The 22,156-nt window shown below is 46.6% G+C and overlaps 2 protein-coding genes, 1 long non-coding RNA gene and 1 pseudogene across 6 annotated transcripts; 2 read left to right on the top strand and 2 right to left on the bottom strand.

The window, feature by feature from the left end:
* Nucleotides 1–3,020: 3,020 nt before the first annotated feature.
* LOC112902163 lies at nucleotides 3,021–3,970 on the top strand. The gene is made up of 2 exons (XR_003230500.1): nucleotides 3,021–3,345; nucleotides 3,515–3,970. It is a non-coding gene; the product is annotated as an uncharacterized LOC112902163 (long non-coding RNA).
* A 5,287-nt stretch (nucleotides 3,971–9,257) lies between these two features.
* Nucleotides 9,258–9,381, bottom strand: LOC112872481 (annotated as a pseudogene).
* A 426-nt stretch (nucleotides 9,382–9,807) lies between these two features.
* On the bottom strand, nucleotides 9,808–12,994 carry LOC112901950 (WD repeat-containing protein VIP3). Its single transcript, XM_025970828.1, has 2 exons — nucleotides 12,536–12,994; nucleotides 9,808–10,709 (listed from the first exon to the last, which is right to left on the bottom strand). Exons 1-2 carry the CDS (start codon nucleotides 12,878–12,880, stop codon nucleotides 10,086–10,088), a joined length of 969 nt encoding a protein of 322 aa, XP_025826613.1. The 5' UTR covers nucleotides 12,881–12,994; the 3' UTR covers nucleotides 9,808–10,085.
* A 4,086-nt stretch (nucleotides 12,995–17,080) lies between these two features.
* LOC112903398 (magnesium/proton exchanger 1) lies at nucleotides 17,081–21,137 on the top strand. 4 transcript variants are annotated; one of them, XM_025972656.1, is made up of 10 exons: nucleotides 17,081–17,240; nucleotides 17,495–17,693; nucleotides 17,830–18,267; nucleotides 18,365–18,540; nucleotides 18,794–18,912; nucleotides 19,019–19,167; nucleotides 19,534–19,658; nucleotides 20,097–20,313; nucleotides 20,408–20,537; nucleotides 20,641–21,137. In XM_025972656.1, the coding sequence occupies exons 3-10, from the start codon at nucleotides 17,910–17,912 to the stop codon at nucleotides 20,936–20,938; spliced, it is 1,572 nt and encodes a 523-aa protein (XP_025828441.1). In that variant the 5' UTR covers nucleotides 17,081–17,240; nucleotides 17,495–17,693; nucleotides 17,830–17,909; the 3' UTR covers nucleotides 20,939–21,137. The 4 variants fall into 4 exon arrangements, with proteins under 4 accessions (XP_025828441.1, XP_025828440.1, XP_025828437.1 ...); XM_025972655.1 differs by having other exon boundaries at nucleotides 17,827–18,267; XM_025972652.1 differs by having other exon boundaries at nucleotides 17,813–18,267.
* The last annotated feature ends 1,019 nt before the right edge of the window (nucleotides 21,138–22,156 follow it).

Below are 22,156 nucleotides of genomic sequence, written 5' to 3'. Positions count from 1 at the left end.
TAAATTAATTATAAAACTAATTGTATAAATAGAGGTTAATTCACGAGATAATCTACTAGGCTTGATTAATCCATTGCCATGTTTACTGTAGGATGACATTGTTACATCATGGATTAATTAGGTCTAATTGATTCGTCTTGCGAATTAGCTTTTATCTAATTTTATAATTAGTCTACGTTTAATGTTCCTAATTAGTGTATAAACATTGGATGATGTGATTAGTGTATAAACATTCGATGATGTGATAGGGACAAGTTTAGTCGGGTACCATGACACGCAAGTGGACGTGGAGTGTTTGGGCTGTCTCCTACCAATCCAACAGCAGCAAGATTACGTGATGGATGGATATTGAACCACTTGTTTCAGATGACTCTTGCTGACTCTGCCAGATCCGTGGATTTATTTTGATTTATTTTCGGACCACACATTACTCTTGCAGAGATTTCTGTCCTCAGATCTCTCAGATCTCACAACCAAAACGATTACAGTCTCATTGCATGGCCAATATGAAGAAACTTGAACCTGCAAAACACTCCTATGGTCTGGTTTCTATTCAGAAAAGGAATGCCTGATCCTGCAATGCTCCAATGCATGAAACGAACTCTCTGCCTCAATGATCCGTTGGCCCTGCGTTTCGCTGCCACGCGCATCTCCTAGTTGAGCTGCGGCACGAGGCACCGGAGCGACCTCCAGCTCCGGCGACGCGAGCTACCTCGACGCCGCCGTCGCGGGCACGGAGTCCGCGCGGCTGTTCCGGCCGCTAGACGGCCGTCGACACGCGCAGCCCGCCAGCTCACCGCGCGTGCGCCGTGACCAAGCCCGCCTTCATCTTCGCCGCGCTCCCGCCTCCGTGCACGGACCTAGCGAGGAGCCCATACGCGATCCCGGCGGGCTCGCCGGGCCGTCGGCCGACGATCTCAGGTGCTGCTGGTTGCGTCGTGCTCAGGCCTTTGGCGAGCTGCGAGGATTCCAGACGCCGTGCCAGACTGCCAGCCTCTTCGCCAGAGCGCTGCCGCGTCGCGGGCGTCGCTCGCCTCCGCGCTGACGAGGACGACCGAGCCGCCGACTGCAGCTCACGCCCGATCTGGGCCGCACGTTTTTGATCCAAACGGCTGTCAGGGACGCCAGGGGTGGACGGTATCCCGAATACCGTCCACCCCTGGTCGGCCCCGTCCACCCTGTTCGTCGCGAGGAGCTCGCCTCCACTGCTCGCCGGAGCCCTGCGGCGCCCCGGGAGTTGATGGTTGATTTCTTGCTGAACTCCGGGAGTACCAGCGCAATTGACCACCTCCCGGAGTTCAGCAGCAGACTCGCCTCGCAATTGACCACGCGCGCGCAGGGAGCTAGAGACGAGCGGCGCGGGCTGGCTTGCAGAGATGACGGGCAACCTGCTGCCGCGCTCCGCTGCGTCAGGCGAGGACGGCGACGAGTCCAGGCAGGGAGAGACGTGTCAGGCGCTCGTCACCATGCGTGGCCGCACGCGGCGGCGCAATTGTCCGCGAGCCGCTGCAGCCATGCTCGTCAGGCCGACGGCCCGCGGCGCCGCCGCGCGCTGCCCTCCGGTCTTGCCGGTAGTATCGAGATCGGTGGGGGATAGATCTAGGGATTGATCCGCGCACCAGTGGCCAAGGCGGAGCTTCGCGATCCTGGCGCGGCGGACGGCGGCGGACGGCCGGAGGCGGAGCCAAGCACGACCAGGGGGTTATCTGAGAATAGTTAGGGGTTTAAATGAAAATAACCGGATCTCGCGAGGGTTATTTGTAACATATAGGAGGTAATATGTAAATAGTCGAATCGCGACTATTAATCACGATCCAAATGAGGGGGCATTTGCAAATCTTCGGTCCAAACGAGGGGTCGTCTTGCAAATATTTTTGGCCCGACGACATGGAAGCCGCGCGGCGGGCCGGCCTCCGCTAGCTCCGCCGCTCGCCGTGTCCCGCGCCGCGGCAGCATCCGTAGCAACTCCTGAGGCCTAGTCCGGTCAGGATTGTGCGGCCCATATTAGCCCATCGCGAGAGGCGCCTTCTCCTTCCTCGTCGGACTCGGTTGACGCACGCTCCTCGCTTGCTCGCCAGAGTTCCGCCGCCGCCGGCCGGCCGGCAGCCCTCTTGCCTACCACGCCCGATCCGATCCTTTCTCCAGAAATACTCGACACTGGAATGCCGCCCGCAGCAAGGTCACAGCTCACGCGCGGTTAGGCACCGCCAACTCCCCGCCCGGAAGCCGGGACAGAGCCAACGGGAGCATGGAAGCGCGGCTGCAGGCGGAACGGAAGATCGCGAGGGATCATCACGGAGGCTCCATGGCCGCAGCCTCGTTGAGCGAGAGGCAAGAATACCGGGAGCGGATTACGGCAGGGCATCTGTGCTGCGCAGGCGGAAAGGTGGCCGGGCGGAAGGTGTTTGAGGAAATGCCGCTGCCAGCGAGAGGCTCGCGGAGCCGGTGCATTGGCTCGCCATACCATCAGCACGGTGAACCATTGCCCTTGTTGTTCGCCATGAGTGAACTGCGATTGGCGTCAAATTGGATTGGCCGTCAGTTGGTGTCAGTATCGGTGGAATGGCTCTGCAGTGCCTGTGTTTGCGGAAATTCGGCAAGACTTGGTCCTTTAGATGCTGCTGGCACAATATAATGAGCTTGACGCGTTTGTGGAAATGCCACAACCTGCCAGAGTACCAGATGGTTCGTGGAGAAGAGAGGCCAGTAAGCTGTGGTTTTTGCAAAATAAGCTCTACAAGCACAAGTCTAAAAAGGTATTTCCTTCTTTAGCAGTTGGAGTATCTTCCAATCTTCCATTGCTGTCCAAAGCAAAATGATTTAGTTTATTCCATCTCTCTTCCTGTGGTAATTCAAATTAAATTCTTTTGTACAGGCTTCCTAAAATATATTTGTTTTAATCGTTGAAAATGTGTTGCCTGTCTAAATCCTTTTAATGGATTAACATGTATTGAGGCTGCAGTGTTTGTATCCTTGCCAAGATCGGTACTGTTATTTTTATGAACTGATGGAATGATGCCCTTATGGACATGATGAAATCCATGAGATGCCATAATGATTTGGTGTAAAATGGCTGTTTGCTTTTCTTGTTCGCATGGAAATTCAATGCATTTTATTGTCAGATTTGCAAACAATACACAGAGTCAGGGAGAAAAAAAAAGTTTGTGGCGTCGTCAGGTCTCGTTTAGTTCAAGACTGAAATGATAAGTAGTTCTGTTTGTGATTTGAATACATGCATTTTTTTAAAGGAACCACAAATTTCTAACAGTTTTTATTTACTTTCAGTGTGGCAACAGAGATTCAGACTATGGTACTTGACACCAACACTAAATCTGAGAAGGAAAGGTGACCACTTTAGTCCATACCACTATCCTTTCGATGAGTTTTCGTACAGAAATACATATTCCTGTTGAAGCATGCGTGTTACAACTTAATATCCAGTTGCTGATCTCATTCACCTTTCCCATTACCGAAACTAAACTGATGCAGTTGATGTGTCGTGTATAATCTGCAGACCCAAACCAGGAAGGCAAATCAGTGGATCCGCTCCGCTCGCCTATCTGAGGAGTATCCTGATCTTCAAAAAAATAAAAATCATACATCGGATTTGTGGATCATTGTACTTGTAGATGTAGAAGCCATTCTGTTAGGTTCTAGATTGGAGGGCCGAGGAACATTATACGAAACATTACGCAATTTCGAATTTGTAATCTGAAGAGCTAATTCCAGTCCAGGTTCTCAATTAGACTTGCAGGTTCTGTGCTCTCTGGAAATGTATCGGAGTCTGTTAGTTATAGGGATCAGAAGTTTCGAGCTGATTCATTTTGTGGCTGTAGAATATCAAGAGGGAGGAGGCACTGAATAATGGCATGTAGGAGTTTAGATGTTGCTTTCAGCAACTATTATTTTAACAATGTAGATGTGTTGAAAAGAAAAAAAAGGAGGTCAACATTTATGTGTGCTTATGTTATCTTTTCATCTTTTTGCCATCCAATCGTTTATCTGCAAAGTTTATGTTATCTTTTCTTCACGAAATATTTTGGTTTCCTCTGATGTACTAGGATGCCATCCCAGCGAGAAAATCGAGCTGCACAGATCAGAGGCGGTTAATTGATCACAAGCTGCATGCTGCTTTCGGTTTCAGTTTCAGGGGAAGCTGTAAGCGTAGCAGGTAACCGGATCCTCTGTTCTGCTTGGCTAACACAAAGTGTCAGGCACGCACGCATCAAAGCCTGAAACCAACAGAAGGAGAGCTCACGACTCCGTGCACAGGAGGAGCTCCATCAAAGGGGAGGGATGCTGTCGCACTAGCTGTTGCTGTTCTGTTCAAGTGTTCGTGCTCGGTGGCAGCCTGGGAAAGCTAGCAGCCGGTGAGATGGCCAACAGTGTTCAGCACCATTAGCAGCCACCAGCCCTGGCAAGCAGAAGCTCGATCAGCCAATTTCGTTCATTAGTTGATTCAGGTGGATGAACAGCCAATTTCGTTCAGCACCATATGCAGATGCAGGAAGGTGTGTGTGATGCGTCCTGGCTGTCGATCATGTTACTTTCACTTCGTGCTCCTGAGGCGTTGTCCCCAGGATCCTGCCCGTCGCAAACTTGCATCGGCGGCCAGGGGGTGGCGGCGGCGGTGTCGCGGCACGCGAGCATGCCGCTGCGCGCACCTCCCGAAGCCTGCCGGCCGCCGGCCGTCTTCCCAGAATAGCAGACGCTTTTGCCCAGAACGGATAGCGAGCGCTTCTATCTAGTCTTGAACGATGAACCGGCGAGGTTTCCGGGGTCCTCGGCGGCCGGCCGGCCTGAGGAGTGAGGAGGACGACAGAATCGTTGACGCAGTCTACGGTCAATCTTGGCCGCTCATATTTGATCCGACGGCTCTAAGGGACCCCAGGGGTGGACGGTGTTTCCTTGTCGGTGTTCCGCTCGCCGTCCGCCCGTGGGCGACGGGAGCCTCCGGGCGGGCGGGACGTGGTCGGTGGCCACCAGCTTCCTCCTCGCCAGCGGCGAGCGCGCGCGCGCGACACGGCTCCGTTGGCGCTGACCATGTTTCTTCTGGATGGTGCCCACGTTCGCGACACGGCCACCAGGACACGTCCATCGACCTCTGCTGCTGCATCTCATCTGATTTTGCTCCGCCGGCGCCGACCATGTTATGGATTCCACGGAGCACGATGTGGAGATCCAATCCACGCAGCGCAGAGTCCAAGCTGTGCATCTCATCTACAAGGTCAGCTCCTCTCGCGACAATTCGTAGCATCTGTGCAGCTCTTCGACGAAGGCGGACGACCCTCTGCTCTGAATCGCCTAAAAAAACCTCACCTCTCGAACTGGAAGAACATCCGCACATCCATCAAGCCTGAATGATCGTCTTGCATGCTTGGGGTGAAGAAACTCAAAGGCGGCGGCGGATGACCGCCTACCGCAATCGCAATCGCAATCCCAGCTGGCTGTCAGCTAAGTCCTAACATCATCTAATATTGATATAATAAAAATAGGGCTCCAAACCTCAACAATTTAATTCTACTGCCATTTGGTGTATTTTTTTCTCATATATTTCGCATGTGAAAAGATGCTTTTGCCCTCCCTCAATTTTTTCCCACGCACATCACGCTCTTCGACATCTCTCTCGACCGTTTTCTTGCACACAGGCAAGCTGGCTGCTAATAGCCACCGTGGGCGCAGGCAGACCACCGCAGCCGCCGCCTGGGCAGGCTGGCTGGCTGCTGGCCGCCCTGGGTGCGGGCAGGCTGCCGCCGCCGCCTGGCCGCCGCGGTCCTCGGCCATGGTGGGCGCAGCCAGGCCGAGCGCAGTTAGAGCGCCGCCGGATTTGGGTAGGCCGGGCGCAGCAAGGGCGGGCATGGCCAGGGCGGGGCGGCGGGCGGCGGTTGGCCGTGGAGGCGGCGGGACAGCGCTAGGTGATGAGCGATCGGTGAGAAGACGATGCGTGCAGCGTCCGAACGATAAGATGTATGCAATACAGATGGGTAATAAAAAAAAAAGGTCATTTTACCCTGCTAAATACCTGAAAAGAAAATAAAAAAAGAAAAATACATCAAATGGCAGTATAATCAAGTAGTTAACGTTTGGAGTCCTATTTTTACAACATCAATGTTAGCACTGGTAAAACTGCGAAGCACGATGTTTGGAGTTCTAAAATTATAATTTTCTCCGGTCAGGCCGAGGGCCCGGGTGCGGCGAGCGGTGCGCTGAACTCCAGTCTCACCGGTAGTGGAGAGATTGGCGGGGAATGGTGCTAGGGATTGAGCTTCGAACTGGTGTCTAGAGCGGGGCTTCGCGATCCTGGCACGGCAGATGGCCGGAGGCGGAGCAAAGCACGACCAGGGTTACCTGAGACTAGCCAGGGGATTAAGTGAAAATAATCGGATTGTGATCTTTAGTTGCGATCTGATTTAGGGTTTTTTTAAATGTAGGGGTTAAGTGAAAATAGTCGAATCGTGACTATTAATCGCAATCCAGACGAGAGGGTATTTAAAAAATATTCGGTCCAAACTGGATGTCGTCTTGCAGATACTTTTGGCCCGACGACATGGAAGCCGCGCGACGCGCCGGCCTCCGCTAGCTCCGCCGCTCGCCGTGTCCCGCGTCTGCCTCCGTCGCCGGGATCGCGTCCGTCTTTTTCCTTACCACGCTCTCGCTTCGACGCACCACCAGAGCGCGCTCGCTCCATCCTCAAGCTGTATATAGCATTTGGTAGGTTACTGCATATTCATCCATACTTCTTATATTTCAGATGTGCTTCTTCACACGGCGACTTAATCGCCCAGCTGATCCAGTTGATCGATCCAAGGACAGCTAGCACCCTCTTTAGCATGTATTGGTGTAGATGTGTGGAACGTTGCAGTGCCCAGCAATGTAATTGTCACCTCTAGGCAATGTTATCCTAAACGTTAAACGGTAAACAGCCGGTCACCCTTTGTTTAGCGTTTAGGCTGTTTAAACGGAGTTAAACGCGGTTTGGCATAGTAACACTAAAATATACATATTTATGTACGTAAATATCAAATTGCTACAAAGTCTATATATGTGCATATGTAAAATGTAAGTATGCTACCAAATAATCTTTTTAAAGAAATATAAATCCCACGACACTTCGTAAACTTACGACGCTAAATAGTTCGGTATTGATTGTGGTAGTTGTAATCTTCCTATTGACTAAACTATGAATTAAATAGTCATTTAGCTCATTTAATCATATTTAACTTGATCCTATTTAGACAGTTTAGACGGTTTTAACGGTTTAAATGGGTTTAAACGGTCTAACTGTTTAATTCACCGTTTAGGACCTAAATGACACGGGTGACCTCTATTTACCGTTTAAAAACGTTTAAATGGACTAAACGGTAAGCGAACAGAGCCCTTGGGATGGGGGGCCGCACGCAAAGCACCGCGCGAAGTCAACATTCTTCCTCACCGCCGAGGCGGCATCGACCTGAAACCCCGTGTCCAACTGGACAAACAAACCACCGGCTGCAGCTCAACATCAGACACTGGAGGAATTATTTGAAGAACAAGTTTTAAACTTCCAAACACCAGCTAGTCAAGTCTTGACAGAATTCTAGGTTATGAAGAAAGAAACTGTGATGAACTTGAACGAATAGAAAAGAAAGAAAGAAAAAAAACCTCACCAGTAGAGTCAGAACCCAATGGTTCGCAACAAGTCACAAGGAAGCCACCTGGAGCCCGCCTGTTGCCGCAGGTGTAGAGCTCAGCAAAGCTGCTCCTTGGAACCCTCCTTGCCGGACCTTGCAGTGAAGTTGACATGTGTGTACAAACGGCCTGACTCAGGCATCATGGCCACAGGCATCACATCCAACAGCTCAAACTTGATCTGCCGGGCACAAGAAGATAATTAAGCAGGTCATGGCATGCAAATTAAAATTACAAATTCAAAGTAGACTTGAAAGCCCGTGAAGAGTCCTGCTCCGTGTCGATCAAGAAACGAAACGGAACAAAACGAGTCCTGATCCGCCAAAATAAAGCAGACTTGAAAGAGGAAACCCGCTCGATCGTGCCGGCCTCCTCCTGCGGCGCCGCCGGCGGCCAGTCCGGATCCTCCGGTGGATCTCGAGAAAGGCGCCGCCGGCCGGCTGAAGGCGGCGGCGGCGACAGAGGAGGAGGGGGAGGAGCTGGCCGTGGTGGACCCTCGCAAGGCCTTGTGTATCAAGGCCACGCTGGTGAGGCTTCATCTTGCTTTTCTCCCCCTCTTCCAACTGCTGCTGCATCTGATGCTATTCGTTATAGAATTCCATGCATACAGTTTACTCAAAAAAAACTAACATGTTCTTTTTAAAAAAAAGAAACTAACATGTTACTTATTCAGAAAAAAGAAAAGAAACTAGAATTCCATGGATTCTGAAACTAGCATGCATGTTCTTTTGCTCGATCACCGTCTCTGTGTTTGTAGGATGTGGTTCTGGCGGTGTATTCGCTGTCCTTGACCGGCGTGACCGCGTGGATGTTCAAGGTTTCCCACGACTGGCGGGGTCCATTGCAGGCGGCTGTGCTCTTCTCGCAACTCGTGGTGCTGGCGTCTTGGCTGACGCAAATGGTGAAGGGATCGTGTGTTCGGAAATACGCCACGCAGCGTAGTAGTACGCCAGGAAGTGACACTACTGACCTTAGCGCTAAGCTACTACTAGCATCAAAGGAATGAAATGAAGAAGCCAATGAGTAGCCAGTGAAGTGAATAAGGGGCACCGTTTAGTTAAGGCCTGTTTGGTATCCTGCCTAAGGCGCCACAACTTGCCTAACCTTAGTCGTCCAAATTGAAGAACTAACCTTAGGCAGAAAAGTTAGGCAAACTGTGGCACCTTAGGCAGGATACCAAACAGGCCTTTAGTCAGTAGTAGTATTTGATCTTTTAATCTGTATCTTAACTTGAGCATTTCTACGCCCTCCTGCATGATAATGTAGCAGGAACCTTGCAGATGGAGTGCTTTTTGATCTGTTTCTTGATGAGTGGCTGTGGTGGCTTAGATGTTTGTGCTGTCAGATTGCTCAAGTCTGTTCTGGCTGTACCAGTCATTGGTTAGAAGCTTATGATCTCGCAAGAAACTCTTCTGGCATCAGTTTTTGTGTCGGTTCCTGACTGGGTGGGCTCTCTCTAGTCCTTTGTTGTGCTCCAAGCTCTGGGCTCCTTAATGGGCCGATTGCAAAGCTTAACAGGACAATGCGGCCCGGTTTGGCTTACGTTACGGCCCTCTGATTGCAATTGCTGAACATCAGTAGTACAAGCGAAACATTGTTAGTACCACATCGCCTGGCCAGAGCCGCGAGGCTGCCGAGGCCACACATATTAGATATTAAACTGATAAGAACAGATAATACACTTGATCTTAGCTAAAAGGCCGAGAAACGTATGAGTTCCCGAGCCGGGGTGCCCACAATGATATTAAATTTATTTTTTATGGAGGAGGATCCACTATGGTAGCTTGCTATCAGGGTCCCTAGCGTTGCCCTACTGCTTGAGCTTGGCACACCCCAACCAAATCAAAATTTAAAATTTCTCAAGACGTATTTGGATAGATTATTTTCTAAGGAAGGTATGATATATGTTCAAATTCATAGCTATTATGTAGTATTATTTGATATATGTTGGGGTTAGCAGAAGACGAAAACATGGCTCTCCGACAAGAGGTCTATTATGGTCTGGTCGTATGAAGCGGTATTTTTGCCGCCACAGCGACAGAAAGATAGCAATTTCACATACATCTAGATTAGAAAATGCAACCAAGAAAAATATCTTTAACACCAGCAACAGAAGCTGCAAGCTGTGAGACTCGAAAGGATTATAAAATCTCATCTTAATCACCGTGTCACCAATCAACAACCTCTAAGATAAATGTACTTGAAATCGATACAAGCTGAGATCACTGGCAGAGAAGTTCGGTATAAGTATGCAACTCATTGAGACAAGTCAATAACAGGAAGTAAAACTTGCTTTGCTTGCAAGCTAGGAGCTCAATTAGGATTGTACAACAGGCCCTCCAACCTTCACAGCCAAATGAGTCTCTCTGGTTGGACTCCAACAAACTACAATAGAGGCCTTGCAGCGGTACCAAAAACTATGAGTAATCATACAGGGAGATGCTTTTGTCATCTGACGCGCTGGCAAGCCGGCCTGCACGGACTCCAGCTCCACCAGGCGGTCGGAAGGCAACGGCCCAGACCTGGTCAGAGTGGTTGCTCATTGTCTGCACCGAGCTCCTCATGTTGATGTCCCAGAGCCGGACTGTGCGGTCGCTGGATCCCGTTGCCACAGCCAAGCCGTCGGGGCTCACGTCGATGCTCAGCACCCAGCTCGCGTGGCCCGACATGGCCCCGATGAGGCTCTTCTCCTTGGCATCGTAGATGTGGATGTGGCAGTCGTCACAGGCCGTGAATAGCACGTGGGGGTCTACAGGGGAGAACACCATGGACCGCACCGGCATGTGGTGGCCCTCAAGGTGGTGGAGGAACTTCATGCGGACTGCGTCGTACACAGCGATGGTGCCATCCATTGACCCACAGGCTAAGAGCTTTCCATCAGGGCTCCAGGCAACTGAAAGGACAAACTTGCCACTGCCTGTCTTGTCAGGGCGAGCTCCCTCAGGACGTGGGACAGCAAGGCTGGTAATTGGCTCCCACTTCTCTGTGTCCCAGAGCTTTACTGACCCACTACCACCACCAGCTGCAGCCAGAGCATTACCCTGACAAAGAAAGGATATGGTTTAGCCTATCTCAATAGTAACTGCATTGAAGAAAGAACAGCCAATCGAACAAACTGGAAGCGACAGGAAAGCAGGATAATTCGTTAATATTTCCAATCATCTGTACTACCAGAAATTCTAGGTACAACAAGCCTGACACATATCAGGTTTTAGACAGACAAAATATGGTAACTAGAAATTGCCTAACTATGCTGACTGAGACAGTGCAGGAGTAAAAAGCTGAATGATCAGCCTACACATATCAACCGTGTAAAGATCAAATACTGCGCACTGACCATGCAAACTGGAACCAGGTTAGATTGTTTGGACATGGACATGTCTGTCAATATGCAGTGATGGCAAGCATACTGAGTATGGGGAAACTCAGCCTCAATTTCAAGTTCCAACTAGGTTTAGACAGTGACACGATTAAAAATATTATGCCACAGGATCAATTGTGATCCACGATGTAGCTAGGTGAACCACATGAAAAAGACAATGTTTAACTTAAATAACAGCTTCACTACTTCGGCAAATCACTTTCTCAAGCTCTTGCATACTATCCGCATATGACAAGAACAGATCCATTTCATACAAATACAAATTAGAAGTATTCGGGAAGAAGCTTTCTTAAATACAATTAAGGCTTTGAAAAGGTCCACAAGCAAAATATGAAATCCTAAATTAAATTCACCCCCACAACTCCTGAAATTTCAACAAACTGAATGTACTGACAGCATGTAAAATAGTGAGGTCTGCTTTATTCAAATAGAAGTATCATGAAAATCTGAACAGCACCATCATAAGAATTCAGGCACATGAGTCAGGAAGAAGTCCGCAAAGCTTTGCAACTATATGTATTAACAAGTTATTGATCTGAATGATTTGCAACAGCAGCCATCTTCTACTGAAGCTATAAGAATGTGGAATCAGCAGTAAGCATAGGTGATCACAAAACCTAGAGAGGGGATCAATTGGCACAGTGCCAACAAATTTAGGATAATGAGAAGCAACAACAATGTGAAGGGTTAAGGTGGCATGCCTCAACGTTGATGAAGCAACAAAAAAAGTAACTGGACAGACTTGCCTTCCACTTTCACATGTACCAACAAGGCAACCACAGACCTCGCCTATGCAAGACATCAATGGCAGATTGGAAAACCTCCATGTGCAATATTTTATTTTTCTTTAACTATGCAAAATCCTAGTTGTTCTCATCCAAGGCCATATTTTTATTACAGCATTTTCGCTGAATCTAACCGAAATGACTAAGTCATCTGAGGAATACTCAATATCTTTAATTTCATCATGAGTAAAATCACAGATACGCAGTGGATCATACAACTTACAAATCTAAACCAGATCATACAACTCACAAAATCAAAACCAGGACAGCATATTATGCTTGAATTAGCTAGACTATTCATTATGCAGTAATTTGTTTTTCCTAAACAATGCAGAATACTAGTAGTAATCTATCCAAGGCCACATTTTTATCATGGTATTCTACACAGCAGCTATAAAATCGACCAGGCTATCTGATGAAACACTCAGTATCTTCAATCTTCCCTTTCTAGTACACTAGTACTAATAATTAGCACGGCAACAACTAAACTTGAAACTCACTAAAACCAAGGCAGGACATCATTTTTGCAGCATTCTATACCCGAATTAACTAGAACTACCGCACATCTCACTAAAATCTCACACATTTGACACATTCCCCATCGAACCTTCTAACATCACAGAAAAAACGCAAGAAAGCAGCCATTTTTTGCCATGAAAATGCCGAGTCCTGACTACGGGGTTGGGCCAGCCGCGCTCACCTTGGGGTGGAACTGGACGCCCCAGACCTCGGACGGCGGCGCCTCGAGCGTGGCGACGGATGCCCCCGAGTCGACGTCGAAGACGCGGACGAAGCTGTCGAGAGACACGGCGGCGGCGAGCGCGCCCGCGGAGTGGGCGGCAAGGGAGACGACCCCGAGCGCGTGGCCCCTCGCGGGGGGGCCCACGGCGGCGAGGTCGTCGGGGCGCCAGGCGCGGACGGTCTCGTCGAGCGCGCCTGTCAGGAGCACCGCCGTGGGGCGGTGGTCGGCGGCGGGCGCCCACGCCGCCGCCCAGATGGACTCCTCGTGGGCACCATCCACTGACTTGAGCCCCGCGAGCTTCATCGCCCGAACTTGACCGGCACCTCGTCGGCGAGAGGAGGGAGGACGGCGGGGAGAAACCCTAGATTGGCGCGCGCGCGATCTGGTTGGGAAGGGGAAGGGAGTGTGAGGAAGAGGAGGGCTTTGTGGGTTTTAGAGAGTTTTTTTTCCATGAAGCATTTTTTTATTTTTTGATAGATACTGCAAACCTGAATTATGTTAATACCCTCTCTATTGGACTTTCTAATTAACTCCTCCAAAACATCAAGTATACAGCTATAATAGTGGTTTCTAAATTTTAGACAACTAAAAATTACAACAAATTTTCACTTTAAAATGAATATAATCATGCTAACAAAATCAATAAGGTTTCGTCTCCAACATGGCGTTTGTCATGCGAGCATATAGAGAGCCAAACCGTAGATGAGCCTGGTGTTTCATACAGCTATGATACCACTAATGTCGAATAGCCGAATAATCTATTAAAAGATATAGGAAGTTTGATAATTGCTCTATAAAACCTCTTCCAAAGGTCCGAGCCACTGATAGCTCTAAGCCAGCAAGAGAGAAGATAGAAGTGCGTAGGCAGGAGCTTTGAGAGATGCACCGTGAGAGGGAGATGTACGGGGAAACAAGCTGATCTCATTAGCAAGCTCGCTACTGTTCATCATATAGAATAATATTTATGCTAGCTCCAAGATAGCCCATAGGAGGACTACTATGGTAGCTTCGAACTTTGCGCTGTCCATGTTATCAAAGGTAGGATAAAAATAATAGGTTCAGTCATATTTGGCTCTTCGTAGGTCGAGCCGGTCCTTTTGGGCTCCCTATGGATCGAGCCCGATGGATCTTTGCTGATTGATAATTGATTGAATAAGATATATGAAACTTTCAGTGATACCATATATAATCAACGGTTTTTTAATACAAAAAATTATTAGTCGTTCAAAATATTTGCTTTTCTTAAGACTTTGTATTACCAAAATGTGGCCTCTCTAATTTCTCTTGCTTTCCATTGTCTCCATAATATCATGTATGGCCGGTCAGAACCTCTAGGATCCATTTCCTTATTCCTTACACACACATAGCTCCCATATATGGCAGGCCTTCTTTATTTTCCTGCTCAACACCAAGTACATAAATAGATCAGGCGTCTCAACACCAACACCAGGAGCGTAATTAGCTTAGGCGGTCGAACATATTCATTGCAAAAACTATAGGGATCATAGCTACCATCCCTTCTCTGTAGACAGTCAGATCCGCAAGCCACCAGCCCCTACTTAGAAAAGACTCCGGTGTCTTCTTTTACTTTTCTATCTCTCGAATCTGCTATAGCACAACCTCATGTAATTGAGATCGATGCTGTAGCAGTGGTAGCTTATGCTAATCCGGTGGACTATAGCTTGTTTCATACGTATGGAACAAGAGAATTATATTTAAAGGACTCAAGGTTAGCTCTTTGATTTTTCCACAATTTCATAATTTTAATTTTTTTATAACACATTGTTCTTTGTCAGTCATAGTGCTATTACATTTACGAGTTTTGTGACCCATTGCGATGAGGAGAGCCATAAGCTTTCGTTGAAGCCGATATCCACAACCATATTTCGTGACCACCAATTTTTTTTTGACTAGGATATGCGTGAGTATAATTTTACCAAATGTCAATTCTTCTTACATGTATGTAATATTTACCTTTTTCATCGCGATGCACATACAAGATGCTTGACGGCATATGGCCATATTTCAATCTCTTTAAGCTCAGCGCTAGAAGGTGATTTACTAATATTATTAATTATTGGTGTTTGTTTAAGAGTATATATATTTAAGAATTATATATGCTACATCATCAACACTTGTAGTTTTTTTATTGCAGATATTAGAGCTAGCATACATACAGACTCTATGTTGCGTGGTGGTATTAAATTTGCGGTTGTTGCTTGATCTGAGAAGCTAAAAAAATTATATGAGGTATCACGCTTAGGGCCTGTTAGGTTTCTCGGGACCGAAGTTTAGTCCCGTCATATCGAATGTTTGGACACCAATTAGAAGTATTAAATATAGATTAATTATAAAATTCATTGCATAAATGGAGCCTACTTTGCGAGACGAATCCATTAAACCTATTAGTCCAATGTTTGATAATATTGTGCAACAGTAAATATGTGCTAGCAATGAGTTAATTAGTCTTAATAGATCCGTCTCATGATTTAATCTTCATTTATGCAATTGGTTTTACAGCTAGCTTATGTTTAGTCTTCCTAATTAGCATCCAAATATCCGATACCGGACTAAAAATTAGTCCCTAGATCTAAACACCCTCTAGGTTCTTAATATCATAGCTCTATACTAAAATACGTGTACGGGTACATGAGAAGCGGTGAGAGTCTTTTAGGAATAAAAGCTGAAGAATATTCGTACAAGTATATCATTTAGTTTAGATCGGAGTGGATTGCTATGATATTAAATTGAGAGGTTTATTTTTTATAATCGTTTGATGTAATCAAATTATTTTTAAATATTTTTTTCCAAACACGTGCATCTCGCAGAAAACGATTGCTGACAGCGAGAGATCATGACATCGTGATAGGGCAATTGGTAGATAGGGCAAGAGGAAAAAGATCAAGTTGGGTGGGGAGACTTCCGAAAGAGGCAAATTGACTTTGTTAACGACAAATTGGGAAGGTGTTTGTTTGTCTCGTAAAGGAAAAACGGGAAGGTGGTTGGACTTGATCCTAGAAGTAATGGTACAGCTGGAAGAGCAGAAATGATAGGGTAATACTTCTGGACGAAAAGCTTAGAGCTTGTTGCTCGCTCGATTCGCAGCCGGCTAAGCTCGGCTCGGCTCGTTACAACTTTCAAACGAGCCGAGAGCAGGTGTTTTTCTCGTTAGCCACGAAGCAGAGTAGGCTAGCTGCAGCGCTCAGCGGTCCAACGAGCAGCCAAGAGGCCCAGTCGGCCGACAGATAACTCACCAAATACTTAGGCCAGACCTCGTCTCCCTCTCCTCGCACGCACAGTCGAACTGATTCCTCGCTCGCGCATCCCGTCTCTCCTTTGCCTGTCTCCGGCCGCCGCGAGCCAAGAAGCGAAGGCGCGGTCCGCAGAGGTGGCAGGCTGGTGCGGCGCCGCCGTGACTCCCTTGCCTGTTCTCGCTGCTTGCCTGCCTCGGTTTATCCCCTTGGTCAGTCAGCGCCGCTGCTAGCGAGAGAAGGAAGAGGATAACGAAGCCGTGTGCAGTATTGCAGTAACTTTTCCTTTGTCTGCTTGGGTGATTCCCTGTTCTTCTCTTGCTCGTTTTCTCCAATCTTGATTCTTTTTTTTTGCTGCAGATTTTAGGGATCTTTTATTTGTGTATTTCATTGTGTATTTACAGATTGATTTTCTTTCTGATCATATTGAACTGGTCTCAAAAGTGGATGGATACTTAAATTTTTAACGAGTGCTTGTTTCTACTATGTTGTTTTGTGATGCATCGGCTCGCGAGCTAAACGAGCTGGATCGAGCTCTTAACGGGCGAAGCCGAGCCGATGTTTTAGCTTGTTTAGTTAACGAGCCGAGCCGAGCTAGCTCGTTGTTATGATAATGAGCCAGACCGAGCCGAGCCGGGTCGTTATCCAGTCCTAGTAATACATTTGCTAGAGGTAATTCTAGAGGGTGCACAATTGTTTACGTACCCCGTATTTGAAAAATAAACCTATTTCTAGATTTGTTCATCTTAAAAGAGAACACTTCTAAAAGCAACGGAACTTGCCATGGCCCTGCTTCGGATTCTCATAATCGTACACGGCACTATTTCGACATGGATGCCTGGCACGTTCGGTGTGTGTTCTTCCACGTTGTCCGTGCCTGTCCATAACAACCACGTTGCGTGCGCGTGTGTGTGGCTCAAGCAGCAGCATTCCACCCCCCCCCCCCCCCCCCCCCCCCGGGCCACTAGTCCTAACGCAGCAGCAGCAGCAGCAATCCAATTGTGGTCGGTCGGTCACCTTGATTAAGATGCACTGCCAAGTCTCAGCCAAGTTTCAATCCAATAAACTTTTATTACCTTTTTTTTTTCTTTCCTAGACTTGGCTGCTTCTCTGACAACCACTGCTGCTTGTGGTTCCCAATGGTCGGGTAGCTAGAGCCACCAGTCCACCACACACACACCACTGCTGCCTGGTTGGGGTGCCTGCTGTGCTCTAGACGGACCTGGTCATCGCGACTCTCCGGATCGGAGCACCAATATGGCAATATTGGAGTGGGGGCCCCGCTCCCAGCGCTAGAGGCGGGAGACCCTGGGTGCCAATAAGAGGAGGAGGACCTGGAATGGTGGTGGTTCAGTAGGAAGCGCTCTCTGGGCTCTCAGCTGCCTCCTCCGTTTCTGCATCCGTTCAGTTCGGTAGGCGTCTCCCTCTCTCTCTCTCTTCTTAAGCTATGTATTATGTATGCTTGATTTACATGTCTTGATTGCGCACCTGGTTCTTCTTGTTTCTTAAGCTGAGCAAAAACTTTAAAGGGACTGTCACACGTACTGGCATCCGTCTGTTAGAGTACCTTTTCTTTTCCATTCCAACAAGTTGGGAGGATCTCCCATCTATAAAAAAATGCAAATTTTTTCTTAGTTACCTACCAATTCGGTTCCTCGATCTGCAGTCTCCGCGCCTCTTTAACTCCCCCGATCTGCAGCATCCGTGCGGCGGGTGGCCTGGATTGGGCAGGGGAAGCAGAGCGCCGGGGGCGCCGCGCCCGCGCCGCCGGTGAGGGGGAAACGAGGGAGGGCTACCAACCCGACGGCCTGGTCGCACGCGCCGCCGGGGTTCGCGGGTGTTCCGGCCGCCGACTGGGACCATTGGTGCGCCCTTGCTCTCTCTTGTCACCCCCATGTCCTTCAGCCCACTGAATCTGCTCATGAGTCCATAATTTTCCTGCCAATATTGCTGATGCAGTTCGTTTTTTTTTCTTTATCGTTAGCGATTGTTTTGCAGCAGGGGCTGGCAGCTAGCTAGGAACATCTCCCAAGCTCTGGTCTTTCGCCTGCAGCACTCTTCTGGTGGTGTCAAACATTGTGATGGCGAGTGCTGATCCTCCTCCATCCGCATGTGAGGCCGCCTATCTGCTGTTCCATGGCGAGACCTTGCTTCCGAACGGCGTCCGCGCCTCCCTCTACGCAGTTGCGCTTGCATACTGCTTCATCGGGTTATCCGCGATCACCGCTCGGTTCTTCAAATCCATGGAGCACATCATGAAACACTCCAGGGAGGTGGTCAGTGTAGACCCGCACACCAACACGCCTGTTGTGAAGCAAGAGAAGGTGTGGAACTACACGATAGCGGACATCGCTCTCCTTGCTTTCGGCACCAGCTTTCCTCAGATCTCCCTGGCTACAATCGACGCGATCCGTAACCTGGGGCGGCTGACAGCAGGAGGTATTGTGATTGATAGTTGCATTGCGGTGAACCTTTGCAGTGTAATAATTCTCAAGTGCAGCACACTAGCTAATAATACAGTATTCTTGATTTGCAGGTCTAGGTCCGGGCACTCTCGTGGGTTCTGCTGCATTTGATATGTTCCCAATACATGCTGTCTGTGTGGTTATGCCAAGGGCAGGCTCCAAGAAAAAGATCTCAGACTTGGGCGTTTGGCTCGTTGAGCTGTTCTGGTCTTTCTGGGCATACATTTGGCTGTATTTTATCCTAGAGGTATGCCATATGCCTCTGTTTCAAACAGGCGATGTTTTCACATTTCCCAAAAATGCATATCTAACCTATAGTCTCTGTTATAGGTTTCAATAAGATTGTGAAATTTATTCAAGATGATTCCATACATCATTTTCATATGTTGAATTAGATATTCAAAAGATACTGGCATTACAAGTTCAAAAACTCCTACTGAATGCATAGCTCTGTTATGCAAGGACATGTAGTAACAATGAGTACTTGACACTGCATGAAGGTGTGGACACCTGGAGTAATCACCCTCTGGGAGGCCTTGCTGACAGTCTTGCAGTATGGATTGCTTCTGCTTCACGTATACGCACAAGATAAGCGGTGGCCATACGTGTCAATCCCTTTGTATGATCATGATCCCAAATACTACCTTTCCTTCACTAGCTTCTCTTGTGATCATGTACAAGTGTGCACATTGCTTATGTTTGTAAGTTCAATTTGTTGCAATCAGTGTGAGAAGTGATAGGCCTGAAGATTGGGTTCCAGAAGAAAATGCTTCAGTTGATTATGACAACTGTGATGAAATTAGTGAGACACTCCCTGTAAGCGCTGACAAGAACATTCTGGATATATTGTCTGCGGGTTCCTACCATAATGCAGGTATGTCACTTCCTGATTTTTTTTTATAGTGCATCACTAAACAGGCTGTGGTGTCGTCACAACTAGCTAGAGTGCAAGGGATTGAATTAAGCATTGATTGAGTGCTACTTTATCTTGTATATTTGTAGTTTCAATCTAAGGTTATTTTTATGATTACAATTTACTTCTTGTGAATTGGCATCCTAGTAGTTATGTGCAATGCTGGCATTCGTGTCCTCCCAGTGGAAGTTTGAAATATCTTTATTTTCTATTATAATATTTGTTGAACATCGTTTTGAAAATATTCGTTCTTTTTTTAGCGAAACAGTAGGGGAATATCATTTTGGAACTAATGCCTTCTATGTTTTGGAATTTGGACACTTGTAGAGTATTGTAAAGTTCCTGAAAAGGATATGGAGAGATCATCAACAATGAATGATGTTGTGAAGAACACGCAAGAGGACACATCGTGGCTTTTGATATGGTGGCGACAGTTTCTCTGCGCTTTTAATGTAACTTAATTCAAACTTGCTCTGCCTGATTTTTATTTCTACTGTTTGCATTTGGTTAAACATTCCTGGTGGAATACTTCAGTTATTGGACAAATGTGGCTAAACTTTTAATACATGTTTTGCTGTCAGCATAACAATCACTGTATAAAAACTAAGTATGCTCAAGCCTTTTATTTTGCATACAATCGATAACAGTAATTTATATGTGCTCCCAAGGTAAATTTGTTGCCCACTACCTTATTATGCTGATATCTATTTTTTGTACCCTGCTTTCCCAGATAACTTGTACAAAATGCATCTTATCTCGAGTTCAATAAGACTTACATCTAAACAATAGCCATTTTGTCAGTCTTCAAAATGCACCAATATTAACTTACACTTACAGAACATTTATTTGCTATTGTTTGATTTACTAATTGATTTGGTGAACCTATGCAGTTAGAGAGCCCAGAGTCAAGGAAGATGGACTCCATCCACCTGAGGATCACCAGAATATTTTTGAACTTGCTCATTGCACCTTGGAAACTATTATTTGCTTTTGTACCCCCATATCACATTGCGCATGGCTGGATCGCTTTTATATGCTCCCTGGTTTTAATAAGTGGTATTTCTTATGGTGTTACTAAACTTACAGACCAAATAAGCTGCGTCACAGGTTAGAACATACCCCGACACAAATTTTATCATTCGATCTTCTGACCAAGATGTGGCTGCACTTGTTGACATGAAAAATTACCTTTTCTGTCCAGGAATAAGTTCATATGTTATAGCATTTACAGCACTAGCAGCTGGAACCTCATGGCCAGATCTAGTTGCGAGCAAGATAGCTGCCGAGCGTCAAGTCACCGCAGACTCTGCTATAGCCAACATCACTTGCAGGTTTATTTTTGCACATTTCTTCTCCAATCAGTTCAATACATTCCTTTAAAAAAAAGACTCCCCAAATTGGAGCTGAATAAACTGACAAAGTTCCTTGCTGCAGTAATTCGGTGAACATATATGTTGGAATTGGCGTCCCGTGGTTGATCGACACAGTGTACAACTTCTTTGTCTACCAGGAACCTCTGTACATAGACAATGCTGCTGGTCTGAGCTTCTCCCTTCTAGTCTTCTTTGCAACATCGTTTGGCTGTATCACGGTTTTGGTTCTCCGTCGCATTGTACTTGGCGCCGAGCTTGGGGGCCCTAGGTTATGGGCTTGGGTTACATCGGTGTACTTTATGGTGCTTTGGGTTGTTTTTGTTGTATTTTCCTCTTTGAGATTTTCTGGAATAATATAGGCTGAAAACATAGGTGGTTAATTTTAATTTTTCTTTTTTATATTTGTTACTGTTTGTTTTCATACCCACACAGAAAGCGTGGAGGTGAAATTAGGGATTATAGTATAGATGTTTGATCTGTGTAATGATTATTTAAGCCAGAAATATATTGTATAGTTGCATAATTGTTGAATCTTAATTGTTGTCAGTGTTACTTGTATAATCATACACCATGTAATATTGAGGCTTATGTAAATCTTTGTCGATTGCTGACAATACATTGGGCATATGCCACCAATGACTGTATAAGGAGAAAAATAAGATTGAAGCCAAGTTTTCATACCAGAATGTTAACTTCACTTTTAGGACAACTTTAATAATGACATTTTCAGTACCGCTGAAAGCCTATACTAGTCTTCACTTAATCTAGCAACATGATTAAGAATGGTGTAAGGACAGGAAACCAACATCGCTTGAAGAATCAATTAGATAATAAGCATCTCTGCAGGCTGCACAACTGACATGGATAACCGGCTCTGAAGCACTTAATTTTTTATCTTTTTTAAGGAGAAGTAATATACACCGTAAATAAAACATGAGGAAAAATGTATAAGAAAAAATCCATTAAAATAAAGTTCTTGTCCCAAAAGTGAGCCACTCCTACTACAGTTTTCTTATATGCATGAAAATCCTAATATTACTCTGGATGTTGTCACTGCAAAACAATGTTGCTTGTCCAATTTTTGTACCTTTGAAGCTGACAATTTTGGAGAGCGAGAGGTAAAATGCTGCAATCAGATCAGAGATAATTTTAAGAGTGTGCTTAGGGACAGATCTTCCATCATTATATTTTACTGTGGAAGAAACCATTGGCACTGGCATGGTTTGTCTACCCTCAATATCTCATGGAAGTGGTAGCCAGCTGAACCAACATCGCACTTTGCTAATAGGAGAGGAAATGAGAACATGTGTGGTATTTATTAAGAGATAATAGTCTGATACTGCTTCACAAAATTGAGATGACCTTTTAGTTACTCACCTGAAAGAGCTGAGGTATCAGTCATCATCTACTCCTTGCTTTGGTACACTCGCAGAACAAATGAATGGACTGATACTCTTGGTCCTACGAACATAATTAAAAATTCCCAGATCACCCATTAATCGACTTCATAATCATGACCAAAAACATCTTCCATGTGACGTATCACGATTGTGTGCCGCAAGAGAGTAAACAAGAGT

The sequence above is a fragment of the Panicum hallii genome, chromosome 8, assembly GCF_002211085.1.
Source record: "Panicum hallii strain FIL2 chromosome 8, PHallii_v3.1, whole genome shotgun sequence".
In the NCBI taxonomy this organism is placed as follows: Eukaryota; Viridiplantae; Streptophyta; class Magnoliopsida; order Poales; family Poaceae; genus Panicum; species Panicum hallii.
The sequence above is the reverse complement of the archived record's forward strand: the minus strand, read 5'-3'. Positions and strand labels throughout refer to the sequence as shown.